The sequence below is a fragment of the Penicillium malachiteum genome (assembly GCF_028827825.1).
Source record: "Penicillium malachiteum strain IBT 17515 chromosome Unknown utg000002l:1.0-8849297.0:1.0-8852440.0, whole genome shotgun sequence".
Classification (NCBI taxonomy): Eukaryota; Fungi; Ascomycota; class Eurotiomycetes; order Eurotiales; family Aspergillaceae; genus Penicillium; species Penicillium malachiteum.
Genome location: NW_026643095.1, coordinates 8,446,362 through 8,472,340, shown reverse-complemented (window position 1 = coordinate 8,472,340; position 25,979 = coordinate 8,446,362). Strand labels below are relative to the sequence as shown.

The following is a 25,979-nucleotide window of genomic DNA, read 5'->3' as shown; positions in this document are numbered from 1 at the left end:
TACATCACGTGGTCTCCTAAGAGATCTATAAAGATAAAATCATAAAATAACATGGCAAGAAAGAAATATTATAGTATCTTGTTGCCTTAACTATAAGAATTTACACTATTATCGTTCCAAAAAAGGCTATGTAAGATCAAGAATCATTCATGCAGCTCAATCACTAGTCAAAAACGCTCTTTCGAAAAAAAGCAACAATCCTCCGAGCAGCCTCTTGCCCAACCAATGGATCCAGCTGCTCCACTTCCATATTGGCTATCTCGCTGATATTATCCGTTTCCAAGATCAGACGTTCAAGGGCTTGAGGCGTCACACCAGGTACAGCTCGTAGCATATCCTGGGGCAGCTGGTTGAAAATACGCTGCTCAATGCCAGTCGCAGACATGATATTCCCAGATCCTCCCAAATCAATGATATCCTCATCCAGGCCAAATTGTACCGCCCGAAGTGGATCTGGCTCTGAAGCGTTCTTTTTAAGCTCTGCAAATATTTCTGCGGTTTGATAGGGAGACGATGACCAGATGATTTTCAGTCGTGGGAACGCTAGAGTGAGGAGGACAAGTAAATGCTGAGCACCTTTAGGATTCGATGAGTTTGCGATGGAACTGCTACTGGAGCTAGTCGCTGCACCAGTTGAGGAGAATCCTGATTCAGTTCTTATATTGCCAGTACTAGCGAACGCGTCGAAAGTGAATGCTTTGTTCTGGTCAAATTCGATGAGGAGAAGCGGGTTCTTGTAGTACTGGAGCATTGTTTCCGCTTGATTATACAAACGACCATTTCGCATAGACTGCATGAGATCTTGAATGGATTTTCGCTCCACACAAATATCCGGCGTGAGGACATAATCACCCACTGTCAATTGGACGGGGATGACTACCATGTTGTTTCCGTGTAATAACGAGGGGAGGGCACTGCGGAATTCGCGAATATCTACCACAACTTGCGGCGGAGATGCAGTAGCTGCCAGCCTTCCACCTCCTGCGATACGCGTATTCACAGTGCGGAGAAATTGTTCTTGTGGATCTTCGGCACTCTTATCGTGAGTCAAAGTCATGGCCATGCTCTGTAGAGAAAATGTTAGTGTTGACTTGGTTGAGAATAAGACATTAATCACTTACACCCTTCTCCTTGATCAACTTAGTAAATGATTCTTTCTCACGACGTACGGCACTCAAGTATCGTTGCTCCTCGACTGACCCTCCATAGTACATGAAGTACACTTTCACGTTTCTCCCTGAATGGGAGCTACGGTAAACCTCAACCCGACGAATGAATGCAGTGTCAGGTTCATACATAATGATGTACCGTGGTCGGACTTCCTCTAGAATGCGCTCATCCATATCACCATCATATGGATGAACAATCACAAGATCGTTGATGTCGTAAAACTCGTAATAGTCTTCCATATCTTCAAGGTCATCGATCTCAATTTCCATCTTTTGTGCTTCCTCAATCTCAGTAGGCTGGATTTCATTCAGCAGGTTGACAACTTCTGTCGGCTGTTCAACTTCTGTTTGAACACTGGCATGCGGTACCCGTGCAGCTGCGGAGTTCACTGCTCCTCCACCTCGAACTCTTCGACGTTTGTTAGGAGGTGCTCTCCCTGACTGTCTTTGAGCCGGGCTGGCTGACCCACTGGCCGACTCATCTCCAGTCCCAGATAAATTCTTGTTTACATTGGAAAGAGATCTCTTCCAATTGAGATAGCTGCGCAAGTGTCGTCTCATCATGACTTCTCCAGAAGGTCTTTCCTCATCCAGTTTATCTTCGTCCTCATCACTTTTGGTTGATACTTGGCCAATTTTAGTATGCATAGTGTCAATGAATTCACGAAGCTGATGACACGTCTTTAATTCACTGCACATGATCAATATCGTGCCATTAGATTCGTCAGCATTGACAGGGTGCAGGTAGGCATCATGTTCGATCTCTTGCAGAATTTCTGCCAGTACGTCCCATTTAGGCAGAGGCTCAAGGACGGGCTGCAATGCCGCAGAGAATGTGGCCAACGACGTGGCATCAAATTTTCCCTCGTATGCCCGTGATTTTGCGGTTTGGAAAAGGACATGAGCAGCATCAAGAAAGAGCCAGGGTGAGTGGTTGTATGAGTTAGCTCCAGGGGGTGGTGCATTCGCTGCAGCAATTGTATCAAGGAATTTTACAAAAGCCACCGAGTCGTATGTCAGCAGAGCACTATATCACATTAGTAAAATCATCAAATTCTATAATCAAACTGAGAAACCCACTGTAGAATAGATTGAAGAGCCTCCAGATCACTGACGATTTGCTTCGTGCGAGGGGTTACTCGATGCCAGATAGTTTGCAACTGACGCCTAATTGCAGGTGCAAAGTTTCTGTGCAGAGCGCTGTCTATTGTCCATTGCTCCATATCTAGACCTGTATTGCTTTTGCGCAACTCGGCAACGCTTAGTTCAACACACTCAAGCACAGCATTTTGTATATCGCGCATCTTGGAACTCATCGGAACTTCGAGTTCAATGACCTCAGCTTTGCGATCTCCCTCCAATGCCTCGGAAACAGTCACATGGAATCTAGGCCACAAAGACGCCTTCTGAAGAAAAAGGTTACCCAGCATATTAGCCAGCGGTGCGAATCCAGTGGTAAACGGTTCTGGGGATTCCGAGAATGCCTTCAAGAATCCCCTCTTATTCGATTGCCGGTAGATGCGCACGATGAACGCTTCCAGCGATGTCGCAATGACTCGATCAGCATGTAGAATTATCATGCCTGTCACCTTTTCCGGGTCCAGCAATTTCGAAAGCAAATCGGTAACCAGTATTCTGGATGTCACACTCAGAATACCGCCTCGGGAGTAGATCCCTTCGCTGGCGCATATTCAAATCAGTACATTGCGACCGGCACAACAACCAAGCAGACATACCGCACAGGCACCGTCGCCTTCTCAGTATTGATAATCCTCAACCCCCTGGCCAATGGGGATTTACTACGATCATTATGCTCCGACAATGCTATGAACGCAGATGTAAGCCTCCAGTTTCACCGTCCAGTATAAGTGTAGGTGTAGGTATTGTACCCTCTCCGATCCACTCATTCTCTCTTTCATCCGCGCCCACAACCAACACTAAATTGTTTCCGGCCACATCGTGGAAATGGAGGAAGTTCGTTACCAGCTGCAGAAGGCCCAGGCCGCGGGCAAGGACCACTAGCTCGTCCTCGGCGCGGAGTTCGGTGAAGATGTCCTGTTGGTATTGCTGGTATATGTTAATTATAGAACTTATATAAGCTGCAGTCATTTTGGGCTCACCAAAGGTAGCGATAGCTTCACGGGCACATTGGCACGTTCCGGAGGCATGGAGCTAATTGCAGCGCGTTGCGCGACTGTATTCCTCGAAATTCGTCGGTTGAGTGAAGATATCCGTGATCACTTGAAATTCGTTCTCCCTCAGCTCACATGTTTGACGCTCTTTGGATTGAGATCGTATCGCGATATTGTATGCTCTGTAGCATGGCCGAAACTAACTCCGAATGACAATCGGCAAAGCTTCAGCTCAACGATGACGCTGGTGCTCAGGGCGGTAAGCTTCCGCTCGCCGCCCAGAGACATAGAGGCATGAAGAGTAATTACTGAGCAGCCTGAGCTACAGTAAATTTACCAGCTGGTGTAGATTATCCGATGTATTCAGTCAATTTAATGAAGATACAATTCTGAGGGAATATCTTGCAACTGTTTGCTGCGTCTGTATTATACATTGGATGATCGACTATCGTACAAAATGCAGACTCGAAGTCACGCAAGGTCTATTTACTTCAGAAACTCCATCACCAATTTTGGAAGATGAGCAACACCCTCTCCACGGATAGCGCTGACGGGAACAGCACACACTTTCTCTCTCCAGCCGTCAGAATGGCCAGAGGGATGAGGAATTGTACCCTTCTCCACCCCAGACAGATACTCTTGAAGAGCTCGGTACTGTTCTTGCGTACCCTCCAGGTCAGCCTTTGTTGCGACAACAAACCAAGGCTTGGTGTGAATAGGCGGCATAGCAAGAGGAGGAAGAGATACGATCGGTTTGTCGAACTGGTGGTGGAACTGTTCTTCAGATGTATTGACTTCAAGCTCCGAGGTCCGTAAGGGCTCCAGCTCTGGAAGACCACCGCCTTCAGATGGATTCCAATCGATCACACCTTCCGGCTCCTCAGGAGTAGGCTCAGGGGGTTCCATATTGCGCATTCGCTCGTATTCACCAAGTTCATGCCACAGCTTCTGCAGTTCTTGGACTGGATCACCAGCGCTGAGATCCAACACAAAGGCTAAGATACCCGCTCGATCGATATGTCGCAGGAACCCAAGTCCAAGACCTCGATCAAGATGAGCATTTTCAACTAAGCCGGGAATATCCGCAATCGTAAAATGAGTACGACGGCGTTTCCCTGCGGTCTCCACCAACGGACGACCCTTATTATCATCAATAATCACTGTCCCGATATGAGGAGACAGAGTAGTAAACTCCCAGTTTCCGATCCGGGTGCGACTATTCGTCAACGAACGCAGTAGAGTACTCTTTCCTGCATTAGGTTTTCCGACCAGTCCAACATCAGCCAGTAACTTAAGCTCAAAATCAAGCACGAGTTTCATTCCACCCTCGCCTCGAGACGCAAATTTCGGTCGTCCCATACCACGGGTCAGGAAATGAGGGTTACCCAATCCACCAGCACCACCGGCCGCCAATAATAAAGGCTTATCCATCTTTTCAGAGAGGTCAAGGAATATCGGGGCTTTGGGTTCCATGGCAGCGATAGCCTGTCGACGGGGTCTGAGTCGCGGAAACTTCACAGTCAAGAAATCAGAAGGCCTGGATCCGGGATACAGAACCCAGCGATCGTGACGGATAGGAGTGAATTCAGCCTCATCTTCATCCACAGGTTCCAGGTAAGCTTTTCGACGACGGGCTCTCTCCTCCGCAACTGGATCATGGCGCTCGATCTCACGAATCACAGTACCAATGGGTACCTGAATCAAGACATCATCACCGCGTTGACCACCTTTGCTTTTTCCCTGTCCATTTTTTCCCCGCTCAGCCCTGACAACTCCTCTCCGAGCAAGTTTATGTAAACTTGTCAAGCCCTCGACTGCTTGGATATAGAGACCTCCTCCGCTACCTCCATCGCCTCCATTCGGACCACCCTCCTCAATATATTTTTCTCGTAAAAAAGCGACACAACCGTGTCCGCCGTGGCCGGCATGCATAGTGACGGTGCATTTGTCTTGAAAGATGAAGCGCGAATAGTCTTCGGGGTCGGGGTTCAAATGCGAGAGGTCTTGAGATTCGTCGGGGGAAGGGGTATCACTGAATCTCGGGGCATCATTTTCGGTACTGTATAGCCTTGACCAAGATATAGTGGCTCGAAGGTTTCGTGTGAGGAGGATTTGAGAGTAGACAACCCGCCCAGGCCGGAGAGACTGCATTGAACGCAAGAGGCAGTTTTGTGGGCGGACCATGTTGGCTGTGATTGGATTGAGACAGCCTGCAGGCGGACGTAATTTGAGTGCTGAAATTAGATATAATACATGTCTCGTTTGATATTGGCTGGGGGTGTAGTTTCGTGGATGGAAAACCTGGAAGATCAAGCTGGATAGTGAGGAATTAAGCTAAGCTGCGATTGATCTTATCGATAAGGAATGTGGTCACATGGAGATAAGAAGTATAGGGGATTTACTAATGAAAAGCATAGAACATCGTCGGATTACACCCAGCTATGTTTGTGAAAATAACCATTTGATATCCCAGATCAATACCCGTCATTTCAAGTTCATGCATCTTGTATACTTGAGAAATATGCCCAAATAGCGGCGTAGTTCTGGAGGAAGCAGGATCATGGAACCCGAGTCGGGACAACTTGAACTTGAAGTATATACTACTATGCGGGTCGCCATCGGTTAACCTGAACTTGAACTTGAAGGTTACATATGTACTGCGTAGTAGTACTAGTACCTAGGTCACGGTATTAATATAGAAGACTTTTTGAGAGTGATAGTCATAAGCACTAAACTTGAAATTGAACACCAAAAGCATCAAATCAAACCCATGCATCTAATTAATTCATCTCAATCACTCCCGAGGTCAGAGCGGTCGATCGGAGAAGTCACCGCGCTCCCCGCGATAAGGGAACGATATGACTCCAACTTCTCCAATCTCCGGACAGCGGGGTATAAGGCCGCTCTTGACCTAAAGAAGCAGGTGGAAATCAATTCGTATCCTACGCTGAATTAGCGCAATCAGAGAGGGCGCGGGTGTAACATCTATCATATAAGAAGATCATCTAACCCCTCAATGACACATAACACATCCTGCTCAGTTGATCAATCAAGCGACACATACAAATTTCTCTGGTTGAACCACCATTCCAGACCGAGTCAAAATGCCGCTTAATTCCAAGGCTGTTTACGCGAAAGCAGCTGCTGATTACATGCCCTTTGCTAGCCGCAGGAGTACTGTGCATAGCAAGAAGGGTATTGTATCATGCACGCAGCCACTAGCTGCTGCAGCCGGACACAAGATTCTGAGTCAAGGTGGAAATGCAGCTGTAAGTTGGATACCCCGGGCTCGTTCACTGAATTGACTATGGGACTAACTCGCATCTTGATGACAGGATGCAGCTGTTGCTGTGGGTGAGTAATAATCTCCTAACAGTACGACTAATCTAACCTTGGAACCATTTCATAGCCGCCGCCATGAACATGACTGAGCCTTGCTCAACCGGTATCGGTGGAGACATGTTCTGTCTCTTCTACAACGCTAAGACGAAGAAGGTCCACGCCCTGAATGGATCTGGTCGATACCCCGGCAAAGGTACACTGGAGAAAGTACGGAAGGATCTGAACTTGGCTCCTGGGGACGCGGGAAGTATTCCCATGCTGAATGCCTTGGCTACGACGGTTCCTGGTGCAGCTGCTGGATGGGTGGATACCATTGAGAAGTTTGGCAGTGGGAAGCTCTCTCTGGAACAGATTCTGGAGCCAGCGATTGAGCTGGGAGAGGAGGGTTTCGTGGTTTCGGAGCTTTCATCGCACGGCGTAAGTTAATTAGACACTATTTGGGGATTGAAAGATGATCCACTAACATCACACACAGTGGCACTCATCCGAGAACGAGATCCGTGAAGCGTCACCAAACTTCCGCGAGATGTTGAAGAAGGATTCCTCCGCTAAGGATGGTGTGCGTGCACCTCTCCCTGGTGATATAATGAAGAACCCTACTCTCGCCCGAACCTTCCGCACACTCGCAGCGGAAGGAAAGAAAGGTTTCTACGAAGGTCGTATCGCCGAGGAAATCGTAAAGGTAGCTCAGAGTCTCGGAAGTTATATTGATCTCGAGGACCTCGCGAACCATGCTGCAGCCGGTACACAGGAAGTAGATGCCATTTCGCTCAAATTCACCGGTCAAGACATTGCATCCAAGCAAGCCGCAGGGACAGACGGCGAGCCCAACCAGGGCGTTGAGGTGTGGGAACACCCACCTAACGGCCAGGGTATTGTTGCGCTGATGGCTCTGGGAATAATGGAGGAGCTAGAGCGAGCAGGCAAGATCCCCAAGTTCACAGAGTCCCAGCATAACTCCGCTGAATATCTCCACGCCGTGATTGAGAGCTTGCGAATTGCGTTTGCCGACGCCGCATGGTGGGTAACTGATCCCGATGTGGAAAAGGTGCCCTCGCAAGGCCTTCTGAATCGCGAGTATCTAGCCGAACGGGCTAAGTTGTTCTCGTCAGATCATGTTGCCGAGCTGCTGGATCATGGTAGTCCAGCTCATAACCATTGCGATACTGTTTATTTCGCTGTAACAGATAAAGAGGGTAATGGTATTTCCTTCATCAACAGTAACTATGCTGGATTCGGTACAGCCATAATTCCTGCTGGTTGTGGTTTCACTTTGCAGAACCGCGGTGCCAACTTCTCCCTCCAGCCTGGCCACCCGAATGCTCTGGCACCTAACAAGCGTCCATACCACACCATTATCCCTGCCTTGATCACCAATATCGCCGATGGATCCTTGAACTCCGTGTATGGTGTGATGGGTGGGTTTATGCAACCGCAGGGCCATGTCCAAGTGTTGCTGAACATGCTTGCATTCGGATACCATCCCCAAGCAGCCTTGGATTCTCCGCGTATCTGCATTAAGGCGCCAACTTCGGAAGACCATGATCGCACAGTGTGTGTCGAAGAGGGTATTAGCGAGGAGGCGATTGAGGGACTGCGTCGTTTGGGTCATAAGATCGAAGTACTCAAGGGCTGGGAAAGATCGATGTTTGGTCGTGGTCAGGTCATTCGCTTGCACTATGACGAGGAGCAGCTTGTGTATAGCGCAGGAAGTGATCCTCGCGGCGATGGTATGGCGTTTCCGTTGCTGTAAGCGGCCCACGCAGTCAATCCAATTTTCACCATATGAGAGGTAGTTTTGATTATTGTTACCTGGAAGATCATGCGCAATGAATAGATGTCCTATATCCTCCACGCAACCTTACATATGAATGCGCCTTGCACGCTGAATAGTTCAAGAAAAAAAAATAGGAATATGTCCAAGAGCATGGCATTGTTCAGGCCGTTCAGGATGAATTCTGCCGGAAGATCTATCGAATCGTAGCTAGCAACAACATTCAGAGTAACCAGGGAGCAACAGTCTCACAGGAGACGCCTTTCACGACCAAGCCAGCGACAAACTTTTTTTTCTTATAACCAGGATATAACCCAAAACGCCCCACAAGTGCAGAGATCAAGAACGCTTCAACAGAGATATTGATACGTGACTGACGAAGGAACCGGCAACGCCAATGGTATTCAGAAATAGGTTCAGAGATAGGGAAAGCAGGGAAAACAGCGATAGATAGGTGCAGGAAATAGGTGTCAAGATGTCATCACAGAATGATGAGGGTATTCGAGAAAGATTGAATGACTCAAACCAATCAGTTCAGTTCATCATCCTGCATACGCAGAATGAAGTTGACGACCACAGCAGCCAGGAGAGCGATGGCCAAGATAGTAGGACCGAATCGGTCATCGAAGCCACTTTGGCCTCGGCGACGAATACTCTGAGCTCGCCAATGGAATGTGACGACTGCGTAGATCATGGCAGCCATGGCGATGATGGTGAAGAGAGCTGCGGAAATGCGACCGACTCGGTCACCAAAGTTCAGCAGACCGACGGCCAAACCACCGAGGATAACGGTGAAGTTGAGCCATGAGAGGAAAGTACGCTCGTTGGCGAAGAAGACCTTGGGCTCGACACGAGTGGGCAGGGCGATGCGCTTGCCTGGAGTGTTGTTAGCTGGGAATGATCGGCGAGAGATAAGACCTCGGGAGTTTGAGCTCCGCTAGCTGATTAGCGGTGCTCTCACCGCAGAGATATCACAAAACGGTTCCATTGCTGGGCCAATTTGGGATTGCATCTCTGGGATGTCCCTGTCAATTGAAACCAGGTGCACGAATCACTTACCGGGAGCAGTCTGGAGAAGAGGCTGGCTAGACATGGTTTCGAGGGATGCGGAATTGGAATTGACGGGGGGAGGATTGCGTAACAAGGGAGTAAGTGAGGACCGGGGTTTGCTTCTCAAGAGGGTCTTGGGTGATGAAGTGGTAGGGTTATAGAGAGAAGAGAAGAGAAGAAGAGCAGTAGAAGAAGCAGAAGAAGCAGAGGAAACAGCTGAATGACCGGCCAATCCCCGCCCTGATGACGAGGGAAGTTGCGACCGACGATCCGCCCTTTACCGTATTTGGACTAGTGTCATAGTAGCTCTGCCGTTACGGGCTGCACGTGCGCTCATTACTGCTGTCGCTTGGTCGCCAGTCCACGTTGAGAGGCTAATTGGTGTTTTAGTCTGGAAAACTCTGGTGAAACATATCAATTCGATCAATTTGATCTGGTAGATGCATATATTCTATAGAATATAATTTATTATATCGTACTACTGCTAACATTTGAACATTGAATATGATAACCAATATTTGAATATTTGATTTCTCTCTACTACTACTAACTAGCACTGCCACAGACTTAAGCATTATGCCAGAATCTACCGTATACCCTCGTATACAAATGAGGGCAACATTTGAATAGGGATGGGGGGGGGGGGGGCAAATCCACAGTGCTTGTCGGTTAGCAATTAGACTCATCCAGAACGGTCCAATAGGGACAATCACGGCTAAATGGTAAGATTGGCTTAAACCCTTACACCTGCAGGATATTTCTATATGCGCGCTTGAACATCGGTAAACAACATCTGAACTATTGAGACCACACCGATGAATCTACATTTCTTGACTTATTCAAGGACTTAAATCCTCCTAGAAGCGAACACAATCACCGCTTACTAACAAATCCAGCCAAAATGGGGGTTCTGGGTCTGGAAACACATCCCCGCTCGGGTTGTGGCTTCCTTGACCCGCTGAATCTCGCGGGAATTGTCGGCCCCGTACCCTCGGAATTGGCTGGTTCTTTCCGGGTTCAGACACTTGTAACTTCCAGTTTAAAGTCAGGATGGGAGACTGATATAGAAGAAAGGGAGACAGGGGAAAATTGGAAGCTGCAGGAATTCAAGCGAGAGAGCTAGATGGAGCTTCCGAGTTCGGCAAGTCAGCACGTGCGCAGTTGTAGAGGAATTTTTATGCTTGGCATTATGGGACAGAAATAGTCATCGTCCAGACCATACTCAGACTGTCACAGTGGGGTTTTGGGCGCCAATTCCACCCGTCAACCATGTGGGGCTCATGAGTCTAGTACGTGCACATGTGCAGAAATCAATTGGTTTATGACTCGCACAATGGAATAGTACAGAAGTGCTTTTCTCTTATAGATAAATACTGAATAGTCATTGATTCATCCCAGGTGCCAGTGGTCTGGGTGCTACTACTACCGTGACTATACTAAGCTTGTTAATGCATGAACATTACCTATGTGGTAGGTAGTAAGCAACATCCATTGAAATATTTCAGGTTCAATATTCAAATTTTGAAGTGTTCCAAGGTTGCCCAGGTGCTTTTACATGGTAGCATCACTGGAGAATCATCCTACCTGTAACTTCAGGTTTGAACAAATTTAAGTGCTAGTACTAGGAACCATTGATATGTACAGCCTGGACTCGGAGTTAACTGGTACACCTAGGTATGTGTGCATCCTCTGGGAAATTGAATCATTCAAGTTCAAGTTGATAGTACTTCTAGTAGTTGTACTCAGCATTGAAGGCTTAGTAGTACGCACTAGCGTATATGCAGCTGGTTGCTATGATCTTCAATATTTACATGGCAGCCAATCATACTAAAATGATGTCAATTAGTTACTATGTATCACCCGGTCGTATAAATAGACATAAGCTACTCGTCAGGACAATGCTTATCTTGATTGAGATCCATCAAATATGCAACTAGCCACGCAAAAGTTTGAATGATGTGGGCGCTTGTTGACTAGATTAATACATTGAGGCGTGAATTCGGTGCTTGTAGTTTCCCTTAGCTCCAAGGACATAGCGCGACGTACTTGGCAAAGATTGGCGCCAACATTTGAAAAGTCTTTGATGCCGAGGTTGTCGATCCTCCGTGGAACTTGAAACTGCTGCGGCTCCAGGCGAGTGCGTCCGTGTACTACATATGAGCGTCCAATGAGAAATGCCTTTCTATAACGCCAGGTTTCTTTCATTATTGAATCTCGCATACCATTTTCTAAATCCGAAGAGAAACATTTGAAGTGGCGGCGCTGATCATCTCTATTGAGGCAGTCCATCCCTATTGGGTAACGATTGCGAGGGTCCTGGACCGATCCAATCAGAGTCCTCGAGCCACAATTCACACGTTCGATATCTACAAGATGGATCAGCAACCTAAGCTCAAGCCTCGGTTGGGCGATTCCGACGACATATGGAAATAAATGATGGCGCCGGAATTTATATTTGACACGACCCACGCCAGTGCGCATGCGCATCCACGTCTGTAGACTCAGCAACATACGAATCGCCGTGAACTCAACCACCATGAGTGCCCCTAAAAACCCCAGAGACTCCATGAAGTCGACCTGGCGCCGCGATGAGAGTCAATGGTCATTCCCTCACAAAACACTCATTACAGCGAATATTTTCCATGTTGACCTCGATAGAGAGGTCCCCATCCATCCAAAGACAGACAAGATACCATATCTGCCAAGCTGGCAGTCCCATCGCTTCATCATAATCTACGCTGGTCTCCCACTGGTCGTGCACCAGCTATCCGTGGCCGCGACAGGATATCGACTCCACCCGGTTATTGCATTCATCTTCTACTACCAAGCTGCCCGATTTTTGCATTCCGTGAACTTCGATCTATCCGAGAAGTCGGGCACACATTCGGATTCCTGGATGGAGATCAACATGAACGGGACGGCGTTCCAGACGCGGGAGTGGGGAAGACGCTACTATCAGTGTTCCTCGCAGGATTCCTACGCCCTTTGTTCTCCATCTACCTCTCATACAATATGAACAAACCACCGGCCTCGCTGAACTGGAAATGGTTACCTCTGGAGATCGGTGTTTATAGTATTATCGTGGATTTCTGGTTCTACTGGTACCATTGCCTAATGCACGACGTGAACGGACTCTGGAAATTCCATCGCACCCACCATTTGACCAAGCATCCTAACCCACTTCTTAAGATCTACGCCGACTCGGTTCAAGAGTTCTTCGATATCGCAGGTATTCCGTTGATGGCGTACTTCACCATGAAGTTCATGGGATTCCCAATGGGATAATATGAATGGCACATTTCCCAGCTGTTCGTACTGTACACCGAGATCGCCGGACATAGTGGTGTCCGCGTACATGCAAGTGCGCCAAATCCGCTATCATGGTTTCTGAAGAGGCTTGATGTCGAGTTGGTAATTGAAGACCATGATCTTCATCATCGGAAAGGATGGAGGAAGAACCAAAACTATGGAAAACAGACTCGGATTTGGGACCGGGTTTTTGGGACATGCGGCGAGCGGATTGAGAGTGTGGATTCAAATATGGACTATGAGAATAGAGCGTTCATGCCACTTTAGCAGACCGAAAGGATCTGTATAGAGACTCAATATGATGATGCGAACTTGAAAGCGGTCCTCGTCCTGTGTAAAGCGAAGCGGAAAAATTTGTCCTATTGTGTAGTTGTAGAAGTTAGAATGACCCCTCAGACTGGCACAGATTATACAATAAAGGCTATACGAATGACGACTCTACCTGGAGTTGGGAGAACAAAGTCGCCGTCTTTCGTGCACTCATCTTCACGTTCACCCTTACCCGTATCCCATCCCCTATTGACAACTATCACCGAGCAAGCTATCACCGCTACAACTAACTCTCGTGAAGGAATTCATCAGTAGCATTCATTCCTTCCCAACCCCAGCGAGGAGACTTAATCATCCTAATTGTACTGAGTCGTGCGTACCCGTGAGCGCTGCGATATGCTTAGCCTTAATGAGTACCAGAACTCCCAGGAATTACAGCCCTCACTCTACCCCCGAATAGTATTCTTAAATACATCCATGGATAACGTAAAGGTCATGTCAAATCTCAGCCTTTCAAGAGCCGCCCAAGAAAGCTGAAGATAACTAACCCAGCTCCTAAGCCTATGAAGCTTGTCATCATGAAGGTTTTCAACAAGAAATATCCTCTTCCCGAGCTCATCCATTGCCTGTGGATATTGTGAGCCCCCGACCGGTCTACCACTGAGCTTTCCGCAGCAAGATCTCCAGTCTCTCGCTATTCGGGGCACCTGGGGCGATGAGTTCCACCACCTGACCAACTCCTTCATGGTCCGCGACACGAGCAGCCCCCGTGGTCTGGATTCTCAAGAATCTCAACCTTCACCAGTACGGCATGAAGATCCATTCGAACCCCTCCCGGTCGGACAACGTGCAGTGGTACGAGACGGATGTGCTCCTGATCGACAGGCTCAGTTCTCCATGGCCACGTTCCGGTCCTGCGTCCGCGGCCTCCTCGACGCGCCCCGAACTATCCTTTTCCGGGTTCTCCTCTGCTGCCCGGAGGGTGACCTGCCCGTGATCCCGTCGGCACGATTTTCCACAGCCCTTCCGACAGGGCGGCAAGTTCAAGCCTCACGCAAACAACCGAGTCAAATGGCCAGTCCGCGGCGACGGGTGGATACTCGAGTGTCCCACGCCCTACCTGGCGCTCAGGGACCGGCTTACCGATCGCTCCATCTCCGCGATGTAGAGTTTTCATCTTTTGGCTGAAAGTCCGACCGGTTATTGTGAAAACCGTGATCCCCGTTACGACATCCCCAAGAGTATACTACTACATGCAAGCGAGTCTCGAGGCCAAGCTGATTAGTCTCCATTCTTATGGGACCCGTATTGTGGTTCCGGGCTTGCAGTCTTGGTCTGGGTTCCTCGAACACTTGAACGGTTTGCGGTTTTCATAACTTGAAGATACATGTCTTTTGGCCTACAGACTCGGAGCTCCAAAGGTCTTAGCTCAGCACTCTCCTGTACTTGATTGTACTCGAGTCGCCCATGAGCCATTTGAGCTTGGTGACAGTAGCATTGACAGAAACGTAGTGGAAGCATCCCTTCGGACTTTAGGATTTCTTTCAAGGTTCTCTCCGTAACTCGTCTTCTCTGTAGAACTTGAAGGCATTGGAGAGTGGTTTCTTTCATCTTGTGATTCGACTTCAATCCCAACCCTCGAGTCATATCTGTAAAGAGTTTTGTCTTAAGTACATTATACGGCTTTTGAAATCTACAATTTATCAATTTATCCAACTCCATGCTGTGTCCCCAACATGAAAGCCAAGCGATCAAATAGAGAATTGTACAAATTGGAGTTTCGGACAAAATTTTGAAGTACTGGGTATGCTCCTCCTGGCTGTTGGGAAACCCTATGTCAGATGCTTATGGGAATCAAGTCCGCGCACGCTCTGATGCAATTGCATCGATGAGAGGAAACAAAGGCTGATGAGACTCACGGAGTATGTGAAGAGAGAAGTCAAAGACTGTGGTGTCGACATAATCCTTGGTAAAAGGCCGCCTCATGCCACAAAGATGAACACATACTATTTGCCTCGAAAATCGTCGGGCAGAGGAAAAATCCAATGAAAAGAGCCACAAGATATTTCATCACAAAACAAAAAACTAGAAAAATGTAACCCTTATGGATGCAGATTCAATATGTAACTCGTAGCATGCGATTCTGAGAATATGTAAGCGCCGAGACCGTTGCCTTCTCGTGCACTATAAGTTCACACGTTGTGAGGCCACGAAACTTACCATCGTCGACCATCCTCCTCCTACTGAAGTCTTCCACAACAACATCAAATCTATCAAAACCATCATCATCCCATCTTCAAAATGGTTCGCAGTCCCATCAAAATCAATCTCCCATTCCGAATCAATCCCTCACTCAGCGTCTGGACTGAACTGAAGGTCCCCAAGGATGCCGAGCATGATGAAAAGCAATGGAAAGGAAACTTCATGCCCCTCCTCAAAGCACCAGGCCATGTAACCTCCATGTGGGCCCGAGTCATTGAACGCCCCGACAAGATGATCCTAGCAACCCGTAAGTTTCATCCCATACATCAATATGGCTTTCGTCTCAAATCTGACCTGTTTACTCTGTAGTGTGGAAGAACGCCTCAGCCTATCGTGACTTCCTGGCATCCCCCTCTGCCCAGCTCTTCACTGAGGGTCTCACAGCCCACGGCATCACCATGGGAGCCACTCATAAATCAATTGATGGCCCCTCGAACATGTTCTCACAGCTGAAAGAATCAAAGGTTCAGCTTTTCTGGTTCCGCTTCCCCCCCAACCTTCACCCCAGAGCAACGCAAGCTCGTGTCCATGATGAAGGGCATGACCGAGGCCAAAAGCCGCCTCTTCTGGAAGGGACACATGTCGCAGTCCCGCTTTGCGATCAAGCTGTGGCCCCGCCCAGCTGCAGTGCCCCGCGTGGGCGAAGGAGTGACGATGATCTGGGTCCACTTCTGGCAGCAGTGGACGGAGATCGATAAGGAAAAGGCGCTTGTCTCCTTCCTTGAAGGAGACAAGATGATTGAAAGCAAGCACTGGTGGGAGGTGCCCGAGATGGGCGGGGTGGTGGAGGCAAATGCATGGGAGGTGAGCTGCTGCTCCTTCAAGGAGCTGTAGTGAGCCCTGTGTGCGTGCCGGCGTGCCTGCCGTGAGTTCTGTATTTTTAGCCAAAAGAAAATGAAAGTCATATCTTTACCACCTTTCAAGTAAGAGCTGATTCGCTTTGTTCCACCTTGCTTGATAACCGGCCAACTGAAAGGTGGTTGCTCATTGAGTTAGTAGATGTTTCTGCTGGGATATTAACTGCAGGTCAACAAAGACTTGCATGAGGTTATGCCAGATAATCACGTGAGTTCACCAGCCCTGGAAGTATACATCTCATCTTTGGAACATGGATGAGATATCGATTTTGATTTGGCACCAATTACAGAACTTTGAGCATGTCATCTTTGAAAGACACCTCCTCCTACTTGCAGATTCTACAGCGATCTCAACTTTGTCAAAATATCGTCGAACCTCCGAGTGTCGGGAGACTGAGCACAAGCTGTATGTATCCAGTTCGGGCGCATGATGACGCTATGTGGTCAGGGTTCGATATCAAGTTTTGATTTCTTCACTAATTCAGCTAGGAAAGCACTCCACCATCATGATGTTGATATTTGAGACCAGTGGCTTGGTATTGTCGGCATCCCTGACAATAGGGACCAATGATTTGGTTTAAACCTAGATGAACGGTTCATCTGAATCGATATTGGGTAAAGATCTGTCAGTGGGGCAAATTTGCTTGCAATATCAGTCTGTATAAAAAAGAAAGCAAAAGATATTTGTCTCATGAAGAAAATATTCCAAAAATTCCAACTGACTGAGTCGTTTGCAAGGCCTTACACCTCCTTTGATGACTTCCCGCTGTCAGAGCTTTCTTTTTTCTTTTTTTCCATGCACGGAATTCTCCCATCGTGCTATGACCTCGAACGTGCCGTGCCAATTGCACGCCGATCCACCACGGACGAGCATGACAGATTGGATTGGGCCTGTGGAGATGCCGATCGACGGGATAAACACACATTGCGCAGCCAGTTTCCATACGTCATTTATAGCCCTCCTAGCGTTCAGCTGAATGCCTTTCTTTACTTATGGCAATCCTCATTACTTTATCTCTGCGCATGAGTTTTCTCGAACCTCGTTGTACGCTTGAGTATAACACTCGAACAAAATGGCAGAAGCTGCGCCAAATAGTCTAGTCCCTGTTGGGACAGATGCGGCAGCAAATGCAAAGCTTGCCGAAGCCTGGAAAGAGATGGAGAATCAAGTACAGCAGCTTGCAAACTTGTCTTGGGGCGAAACCTACCAAAAGGACCTTCAACCAGAAGATGTGATACGAAACTTGGAAAAGATTCAGAATGGCAAGAATAAATCAGCCATTTCCCAAACTGTGAAAGAAACGTTCAGCAATACTCTTACTGCCGTCGCCAAAGTTGGTGGTATGGTCGCAGATGCAGCCTCGCAGGTAAGTTGTCTAGAAGGAAGGGCCGTGATAGCTCGAAAGCTCACATCAAGCAGGTGTTTGCCCCAGCAGGACAGTGTTACAATGCGCTCAATTTTGTGATTAGCGCATGACAAGGCTGCCAAGCTGTATTTGGCACGTTGAATGGCTTATTCAACAAGTGCGGGCAGTTTTTGAATCGTCTTCACCATTATGTCGCCAGCAAGATGAATTCAAAATTGACAGATTTTGCTTGCCAAGTGTTGACACTCTCTGTGGATGTCTGCGACCATGCCATGGGTCTGCGCCACTCAAAAGCTTTCAAGTTTAAGACATTCATGAAGATTGCCTTCTTCGACCAGGATAACCTCGCAGGGTTGATGGGTCAGATGGATGGCCTTACCCAGAAAGAAAGCCTAATTGTCCTGGCGCAGACCTACCAAAAAGCCTCCGAGGCTGCGGAAAATTCGAAGAATACTCTAGGTCTTTTGTCTGAGGATAAAGCTGACCAAGCGGAGGAGAAAAAAGCAACAACGGACAAGAACACTCTACTCAATGTCTTGAATTTTGAGAATACCCCGGATACCTGGGACGGTACTGCTCAAGCTCCGATTACAACCTGGGCAACGACTTATCAGAACATACGACAACACAAGGTAGAAGGAACCGGAAAGTGGCTTCTTGAGGACAGCTCCTTCAAATTATGGACTCAGCCCATGACCAATACCCCAATTCTAGCACTGGTCGGCGAAGACTCTGCGGGCAAAAGCTATCTAGCATCAACTGTCATCAACAATCTGCGGACCCATGTATCTGAGCAGGTTGAGACATCCAGACGTCTTGTTGGTTTTTAATATCTTGACAAGAAGAAGGCCAATGCAGGAATTGATGCACTGGGCAAGTCCTTGATCTGGCAGTTCGCAGAAAGTGATCCCTCTTACATGCAATCAGCGGCTGCTACCTGTCGAAAGGCCGGAAGTATTGATCCGGCCAGGATTCTGCCTCGCTTGCTCCTTGAGAACCATGAAGAGCTCGAGAATGTTCTTGTTACCTTTTTCATTGTGATAAACAAGCTTGGAGATAAGGATGAGCATGTGCATCCCGCCGTGGTGAAGTTCCTTCAGCAGACTGCCCGATGTAAGAGACAAGCGGTGCGTGTTCTGTTCACATGCAAGCAAGGGACCATCAACCGTTTGAAGCAGGATGATATTATTTGTCCTACTATCTTGATCCATCCACGAAACGCGGGTGATGTGAAGAAATTCATCGACGTTCGCATGGACACCATTGATTCTCTATCTGATACCAGAATTGATGGAGTGTTGGAGCTTCGCAAGGAAATCCAGGAAAAGCTCTATGAGAAGACGCATGGAAACTACTATATGATAGACAAGACCCTTGCAAAGATTAGCGCATTGGACTACGATAAAGACATCTACAAGGCTCTTAATAATGCGAATCAAAGTGTCGAGGATCATATCAATGACGATGTGATAAAACTCAACCAGTCGCTAAACGAGAAAGAGAATCACGAAATCAATGAGATTATCTTGTGGATCACTTTCGCACAGGAACACATGTCTGTCGATATCATGACTGCCGTGCTGCGATTCAAGAATGACGCAGCTTCCCTTCGCCCACTCGGAGACCGACTGAAGAGGAAGTTCCTACTCTTCGAAATAGACAACGATGGATATGTAGCATTCCGCTCAGATAAAATTTTGAGCGCTATACCAGAGCACGCTGCTACCGCTAGGGACCGTGAGAAGTCCAACAAGGATGTCAATGCTGGCGAGATCGAGATCCTTCGACACTTCCTCAAGTCTGTCTGTCCGCCTGTACTCGCTAAAAAGCTGGAGATGGAGCAGAACTTCAGATCAAAAGAACAGCCAGCAAGAGAAAATATTCTGCGAAGACAAGAACACTGCCCACCTCCAGCTTGCCAAGGTCTGTCTCCATGCGTTAGCCGGAAAGGCTGGAGAGAACTTGAGACCTCTCCGCGGATACGCTTCTCGACAGTTGCTGAATCATATGTCGCAAGTTGATTTAGCAGAAATCAATCCTGAGTTAAAGAGTCAGGTTGGTCCTGATCTAGTCAGAGTGTTCCGTAATCAAGAGTCGATCGACAATCTTCTTTGGGCAACCAAGACAATCCCCACATTCCCGCCCTGGTTATTTGAGGAAACTTAAGCAAAGGAAATGAGTAGGTGGCTCAAGAATGGTTCTATTGCTGCAAATTTGAATGAGGATGAGAAGACATGGCTTGAACAGTTATTTGAAAAAGCCGAAGGCCACCAGTTCTATACACTGGTTAGACCTGCCGCCCGTCGCATGGCGGAGTACTGTTTCAAGGAGGAGTCAAACGTGGAAGTGACCATGTCTGCATTCAGCTATTTGAAGTATTACTGGTACAAGGTGAGTTACCATGACTCGTTTAAATACACCGAAGGGACCTGCTAACTTCTTCTCAGATTGGGACTCTGGATAAGGTCCAAAGTCAAGACACCTCGCCGACTATCATTTCTTCAGTTGAGGAGCTTTGTAAATCGGACAATCTCGCTTCTAACCCAGATGCTATTTGGGAGACTCAAATGGCAATTGTCTTCAATGGTTTCTCTCATGCATCCCAAGCTGAAGTAAGATGTCGTGAAGCGCTGAACAGAGACGAAAAGTACTGGAGGGCGGCCCTTCTCCTCTCCAAGGTAACCAAGTCGGATACAGAGGCAATCGACAACCTCAAGAAACTGATGAAACCCTTTGAGGCCGATCCTAGCTTAATGGAAGCCCACAGCAAAGATTCTGTCGAGATGTTATTCATTCTGGGAAACCGATACTGGAGTACAGAGAGCCTAGACAAGGCTGTGGAGAAATTCAGTCAGTGCATTAATCAGGATCATGCCAATTATTCCCACACCCGAGACATTCTCGGGCGTTACCAAGATGGACAGCGATGGGAAAACGTCATTGAGCTTCTTGAACAGCTACGTGCGAAATCCCATCTCACAACTATGGTAGTCAACCTAGCCAATGAGACAAGATTCCATGTGATTGTTGTTCACGCAGTGACTGCAACCAAGAAGTATTCTCTCTTGGATCAAATCTATCTTGATGCGATTGAAACGGCGGCAAGGAACCGGAACTACAATGGTGCATTTTACCTTCGAGAGTCTTATGCAGGCGCAATTGCTGTGATTCCCGAGTTCTCTCTCGAAAAGATCACAACTCTCTTGGAGATAGCCGCAAAAGAAGATATCCCGTACACTACCCTGGACGCCACTGTTGCATTCTTCCAAGTGGGCTACCGACTTGGCAGAATCTATCTAGATAAAGCAGTGGAAGCCAAGAGAGCCGGAAACCCCGAGCTGGCAGTGGAGACATTAAAGAAGATGTCTAGTGTTGTACCCGAACAGGTGAATGAGGACCAAATGCGTCTACCTCTTCGCCTGTTCTCCGCACGATACTACAAGGAGCAGAATGATCTTGTAAATGGGCGAAAAAATGGCACACACCACTCTCAAAATGCCCATTGAGCTTCTCCAGGACGATGACGAGAGCAATGACACATTAGCCTATACGAAGATCCTTTACGCATCTATCCCATTCGGCGACTTGAAGAACGTGATTGCCGCTCTCGCGATGCTCAAATTCAGCGAGGGCGACCAATTCCTCATTCAATGCAGCTGCAAATGTGAAATGGGATGGACTTCTCCGGGTGACATGTGGTGGTGCATGGACTGCATCAACATGGTCCTAACATTCCAATGTTACGAGAAGGTGAAGAGTGGCACATTCTACAACAATGCCTGCCATAAGAACCACAAGCATCTTCATCTTCCTGATTGGGATAAGGAGAGGATGAGGAAATTGCCTAAGGGGCATGTGCCGTGGGGAGATGAGAGTCTTCATTTGACGGATTGGAAGAAGTATATTATCAAGAACTACATTCAGCTGAAAAAATAGTAGTCAACCTTAGAAGGAAAGCCTATTACTCAATTAATGTTTCAAATACCAGTGTTTATTTCAAATGTTGAGTTCAAGAGCATTTTATCACGAGCGATACTAGTACGTAGTAGTAGTTCATTTCAAGTTCAAGTTGATCCTACGAACTTAAAAATTTGCTAAGTCGGTTTCATCCAAACTTGAAAACATACGTTTAGAACTACTATAGAGTAGACTGTTATTGACATCGGGAACTTGTACATGATTTGAAGAGTTCAATGTTGGGCAAGCCTTGAATCTGGGCACTGGAGAATTCCTAGTAATTCCCCGATCTCCTGGAAGTCTTTGATACATTTATGCCTCCTTCCAAGGTTGATGCATTCACCATACTAGCCATAGATACGGTGGATCCCGAAGGCCCAATAAGAGTGCCTTATTCATTTGCTCACCAATCACATCGCAGATTGAACTACGAAAAAAGAAATGATATACACGGGATCCAGATCTGAATCCCGATTATACGTCGAGTTCATCCCATCTCTACATTTGGACTCCGAGTCCCACCAATAACTCCGCAATCGCATTACCCGGCTAAGACATACGTGCAAGGGAGGTGCTTAGGGGAATTTTCTTCTCTGTAATCTATAGTAATCTTCCTTCAATTCCTCTTCACGTGCATCAACTTCATACTTTTCATCTGTTCTGTGTAGATACCCCGAGGTCCACTATTCACGCCCCGCCGCAATGCCGCTCCCCTCCCTTCCTCTTTTCTTGGCAGCACAGCAACATGCCCAGAATGATACGAATAAGGTTGCTATTATAGACGCGACCAAGAAAGAATCGTTCACTTTCACTCAATTGCTTGAGGATACTGCCGTTCTACGCAAGCGAATTCTCGAGCTCCTCGGGTTGACAACTACGGGCGATCTAGAGGAACGACGCATCGCCTTCTTAGTCCCGAATGGCTATGATTATGTTGTCACACAATGGGCCACCTGGGCTGCCGGTGGAGTGGCTGTCCCCCTCTGTATGTGATAGAAACCCAGAGTCCAGACATGAACCCTTTTACAGACATTGGTCCCTAACAAAATGAACCAGGCACTAGTCACCCCGTTAAGGAGCTCCTATATACAATTGGCGACTCGGATCCCTCATTGATCCTCATCCATCCCGCGTTCGAGAAAATCGCACCAGCTCTACGCGAGGCATGCACCACCGATATCCCATTTATGGGACTAGAACCCTTCAGCCGCAATGAATCGCCATCCCTCCCCTCATTCGTCCCTTCATTCCCGCTGGACCGACGCGCCCTGATGATCTACACCTCTGGAACAACCGGTAATCCCAAGGGGGGGTGTAAGCACCCACGAGATCATCGAGTTCCAAGCAAGCTGCCTAGTGAAAGCATGGAAATACAGTCCCTCCGATCATCTCATTCACGTCCTTCCACTCCACCATATCCACGGAATCGTCAATGGCCTAACAGCCAGTCTGTTGAGTGGTACCACTGTGGAGATGCACCCGAAGTTCGACCCCAAGGTTATCTGGGAGCGCTGGCAAGATATTGGTTCATCTACCATGTTCATGGCTGTACCAACAATCTACTCGCGACTGAACGATTACTTCGATACTAGCATCCGTGAAACCGATCACGAAGAGGCTGCGCGAGCAGGCGCTAAGGCTTTGCGTCTGCTTATTAGTGGATCTGCCGCATTGCCAACACCTGTCAAGACCAAGTTTGCCGAGATCACAGGCCAGATCCTACTGGAGCGATTTGGCATGACGGAGATTGGTATGGCGATTAGTTGTGGTCTGGAGCTGGATAAGCGGGTTGATGGAAGTGTGGGCTGGCCGTTACCTGGTGTTCAGGTTCGATTGACCGAGAAGGAGACTGGTCGGATTGTTGAAGAAGTTGATCAGGATGGTATGATCGAGATCAAGGGTGGCAATGTATTCCGTGAATACTGGCGCAAGCCTGAGGCGACTGCCTCGGAGTTTACAGCTGATGGCTGGTTCAAGACAGGAGATGTGGCGAGGCGAGATGCCACGGGAGCATACTTTATCCAGGGCCGGGCTTCTGTTGACTTGATTAAGTCTGGTGGATATAAGATTTCTGCATTGGAGGTGGAGCGAAAGATGCTTGCCCTTGAATCGATTCAAGAGGTTGCGGTTGTTGGACTGAAGAATGAGGAATGGGGTCAGCAGGTTGCTGCCATTGTTAAGTTTCGTGATGGGGTATGTTTGATCTATCTGAATCTCTGGATATCACTAACCTGGTTTAGGCCACTCCACTGGATCTTCCAGCTCTGCGTGCCATCTTGAAAATTGAGATGGCCCCTTACAAGGTCCCCACCGTGTTGAAGGTTGTGGATGGCATTGAACGTAATGCCATGGGCAAGGTTAACAAGAAGACGCTGATCCAAAAGTATTGGCCAGATAAGGTATAGATGGAGTTGACGAGAATATGACTGTGCTTAGCGAATTGGATATACACATAGAGGATGGATGGATACATGAATAGATACATCATGTGGCGAATTTTTCATCAACTGCCAACAGAGGGGGTAGTATAAGAGAGGATTCACTCAACGCCTATCCAACATGAATTCACTGTTTCAATTAGAAATGTCTTCACTTTGCAGTCGCGGTATTATAGAGTACATAGGAGAAAGTACATCTATCTCGATACCTACTATGGTACCTGTATGGATGAAGTAACCTTCAATTCCTTCCGTGCTAGGACTAAAGTACTGCCCAGGTGGGACTGGTCGTGTTTTTGGTGCATAATGCCTTAATAATTTTAAGATTTTGGAGATTCTCATGCATTTCTCCTATACAAAAATTCAAGATGCACATTGTCTACTGCCTGTATGCACATGTGGAGGCTGACATGGCCTAGTATGCAGTTAACAAGAGCCCGAGGTCATTATGTCCGTTATGTCCACCGGCATTTTCTATGATGACATGGGCCCCACTATGATCACAACCGTGTCCGATGATTTTCGGACTCGAGCTTGAGAGTAACATACTATAAAATGCAGAAATCCGCAGTGAAAAAGAGATATACAAGAACATCAATTCATCTGAAAAATAGCTATCTAGCCATTCTATCTCTGAGCCTGAAACTCTACAACTATGTCGTCGCCTCAAAAGGTCCAATTCCTCTCCCGCAACTACAAGCTTGCCGGTCTCTTCTACCCACCCTTTCCTGGATCTCCAGATCGTGCCGGTGCATCGATAATCATCGCTCATCCCTGGACCTCCATCAAGGAACAATCACCCGCAAACTACGCTCGAGTACTCTCCCAAGCAGGCTTCAGCTGCCTGACCTACGATGCAGCCTACCAAGGCGAATCCGAAGGCGAACCTCGCAATCTGGAAGATCCCTACCAGCGCGTCGAAGACATAAAATGCGCCGTGACCTACCTGGTTAGCCGACAGGAAGTGGACTCTGACAAGATCGGCGTGCTGGGAATCTGTGCCTCGGGCGGGTATGCACCCTTCGCCGCGCAGACCGACCTCCGCATCAAAGCCGTCGCAACCTCTGCAGCAGTTTGCGTGGGAGAGATGGCTCGGCGTGGCTTCGAACAAGATACATCCAACCTGGATATTTTGAAAACCCAGCTCGAAGCAGCTGGTAAGGATCGGAACAGTGATGTGGACGGTGAGAAGGTCCCCATCGTTCATATGCTCCCAAACAAACCAGAGGATGCACCTGAAGATATGCCGGAGGCTTTCCGAGATCTGATGAACTACTATCGTACACCGAGAGCGTTCCATCCGCGTGCGACTAATACGACCTTGGCTCGAGGATGGGACATCATGGCCAATTTTGATGCATTTGCGCACAATTATATGATTAGCCCGCGGCCATTACTGATGATCACTGGTACGAAGGCTGCGACCAAGTGGTTAAGCGAGGATGGAGTGGAAAAGGCGAAGGAGCCGAAGGAGTGCTTTGTGGTGGATGGGCTCACGCATGCGGATCTGTATGATAAGGTTGATGAGGCTGGAGCTAAGTTGGTGGAGTTTTTCGGAAAGAGTCTTGTCTGATATTTCATCTGTGATTAGTTCAAGGTTATTCAATACCGAGGGTAAAATAAAAAAAAATTGATATCTTCGATGTTCACGGAGTACTTTGTAGAGTCCGTACTGTGCTTGTACATATCTCCGTAGAAGATGGCTGGGATCCACAATCGCGACTACTGAAATCACGTGTATATTACATAATCATCGGTGGTTTTTCTTCCCGAATTCGCGATTTTTCCATTTTCTCTTCTTCAACATATTCACGGTCTCCATCATACCCTTGCGGACGGAAACTCATTCCATATCGCAAATTTTAGCATGAGACCCAGAGCGATCAATGCTCGTTATAATCTCGACCCTTGACGTTGGATGCAGTTTACTGTTTCTTTCAGAGGTGGTTGGGTTCGCTTTGAGCACACAAATCTGAATCCAAATTCTGGATTTTGTCTTGCATCAGGCGTCGCAGTCTATTGATTGACTGTTCATGGTCTTTCGAATATGCA

At 47.7% G+C, this 25,979-nt stretch overlaps 11 protein-coding genes across 11 annotated transcripts; 7 read left to right on the top strand and 4 right to left on the bottom strand.

The window, feature by feature from the left end:
- Window positions 1-163: 163 nt before the first annotated feature.
- On the bottom strand, window positions 164-3,337 carry N7483_006155 (ssDNA endodeoxyribonuclease RAD1; the record flags this gene model as incomplete). Its single annotated transcript, XM_057089592.1, has 6 exons — window positions 164-1,066; window positions 1,122-2,196; window positions 2,250-2,849; window positions 2,906-2,993; window positions 3,059-3,236; window positions 3,290-3,337. The coding sequence occupies 6 exons, from the start codon at window positions 3,335-3,337 to the stop codon at window positions 164-166; spliced, it is 2,892 nt and encodes a 963-aa protein (XP_056949421.1).
- A 450-nt stretch (window positions 3,338-3,787) lies between these two features.
- Window positions 3,788-5,485, bottom strand: N7483_006154 (GTP-binding protein Obg; the record flags this gene model as incomplete). Its single annotated transcript, XM_057089591.1, has 1 exon — window positions 3,788-5,485. One exon carries the CDS (start codon window positions 5,483-5,485, stop codon window positions 3,788-3,790), a length of 1,698 nt encoding a protein of 565 aa, XP_056949420.1.
- A 920-nt stretch (window positions 5,486-6,405) lies between these two features.
- On the top strand, window positions 6,406-8,396 carry N7483_006153 (gamma-glutamyltransferase family protein; the record flags this gene model as incomplete). Its single annotated transcript, XM_057089590.1, has 4 exons — window positions 6,406-6,570; window positions 6,637-6,655; window positions 6,711-7,060; window positions 7,119-8,396. The coding sequence occupies 4 exons, from the start codon at window positions 6,406-6,408 to the stop codon at window positions 8,394-8,396; spliced, it is 1,812 nt and encodes a 603-aa protein (XP_056949419.1).
- A 550-nt stretch (window positions 8,397-8,946) lies between these two features.
- Window positions 8,947-9,510, bottom strand: N7483_006152 (putative vacuolar transporter chaperon Vtc1; the record flags this gene model as incomplete). Its single annotated transcript, XM_057089589.1, has 2 exons — window positions 8,947-9,293; window positions 9,477-9,510. The coding sequence occupies 2 exons, from the start codon at window positions 9,508-9,510 to the stop codon at window positions 8,947-8,949; spliced, it is 381 nt and encodes a 126-aa protein (XP_056949418.1).
- A 2,493-nt stretch (window positions 9,511-12,003) lies between these two features.
- On the top strand, window positions 12,004-12,752 carry N7483_006151 (sterol desaturase family protein; the record flags this gene model as incomplete). Its single annotated transcript, XM_057089588.1, has 2 exons — window positions 12,004-12,061; window positions 12,130-12,752. 2 exons carry the CDS (start codon window positions 12,004-12,006, stop codon window positions 12,750-12,752), a joined length of 681 nt encoding a protein of 226 aa, XP_056949417.1.
- A 1,092-nt stretch (window positions 12,753-13,844) lies between these two features.
- N7483_006150 (uncharacterized protein) lies at window positions 13,845-14,223 on the bottom strand (the record flags this gene model as incomplete). The annotated part of the gene is made up of 2 exons (XM_057089587.1): window positions 13,845-14,033; window positions 14,101-14,223. The coding sequence occupies 2 exons, from the start codon at window positions 14,221-14,223 to the stop codon at window positions 13,845-13,847; spliced, it is 312 nt and encodes a 103-aa protein (XP_056949416.1).
- A 1,124-nt stretch (window positions 14,224-15,347) lies between these two features.
- On the top strand, window positions 15,348-16,142 carry N7483_006149 (uncharacterized protein; the record flags this gene model as incomplete). Its single annotated transcript, XM_057089586.1, has 3 exons — window positions 15,348-15,555; window positions 15,618-15,832; window positions 15,897-16,142. The coding sequence occupies 3 exons, from the start codon at window positions 15,348-15,350 to the stop codon at window positions 16,140-16,142; spliced, it is 669 nt and encodes a 222-aa protein (XP_056949415.1).
- A 1,096-nt stretch (window positions 16,143-17,238) lies between these two features.
- On the top strand, window positions 17,239-19,553 carry N7483_006148 (uncharacterized protein; the record flags this gene model as incomplete). The annotated part of the gene is made up of 3 exons (XM_057089585.1): window positions 17,239-17,532; window positions 17,691-18,317; window positions 18,375-19,553. The coding sequence occupies 3 exons, from the start codon at window positions 17,239-17,241 to the stop codon at window positions 19,551-19,553; spliced, it is 2,100 nt and encodes a 699-aa protein (XP_056949414.1).
- Window positions 19,554-19,707: 154 nt separating this feature from the next.
- Window positions 19,708-21,038, top strand: N7483_006147 (tetratricopeptide repeat protein; the record flags this gene model as incomplete). Its single annotated transcript, XM_057089584.1, has 2 exons — window positions 19,708-19,923; window positions 19,980-21,038. The coding sequence occupies 2 exons, from the start codon at window positions 19,708-19,710 to the stop codon at window positions 21,036-21,038; spliced, it is 1,275 nt and encodes a 424-aa protein (XP_056949413.1).
- Window positions 21,039-22,191: 1,153 nt separating this feature from the next.
- Window positions 22,192-23,894, top strand: N7483_006146 (acyl-CoA synthetase; the record flags this gene model as incomplete). The annotated part of the gene is made up of 4 exons (XM_057089583.1): window positions 22,192-22,474; window positions 22,546-22,803; window positions 22,853-23,682; window positions 23,730-23,894. The coding sequence occupies 4 exons, from the start codon at window positions 22,192-22,194 to the stop codon at window positions 23,892-23,894; spliced, it is 1,536 nt and encodes a 511-aa protein (XP_056949412.1).
- A 688-nt stretch (window positions 23,895-24,582) lies between these two features.
- N7483_006145 (alpha/beta hydrolase) lies at window positions 24,583-25,500 on the top strand (the record flags this gene model as incomplete). The annotated part of the gene is made up of 1 exon (XM_057089582.1): window positions 24,583-25,500. One exon carries the CDS (start codon window positions 24,583-24,585, stop codon window positions 25,498-25,500), a length of 918 nt encoding a protein of 305 aa, XP_056949411.1.
- Window positions 25,501-25,979: the final 479 nt, after the last annotated feature.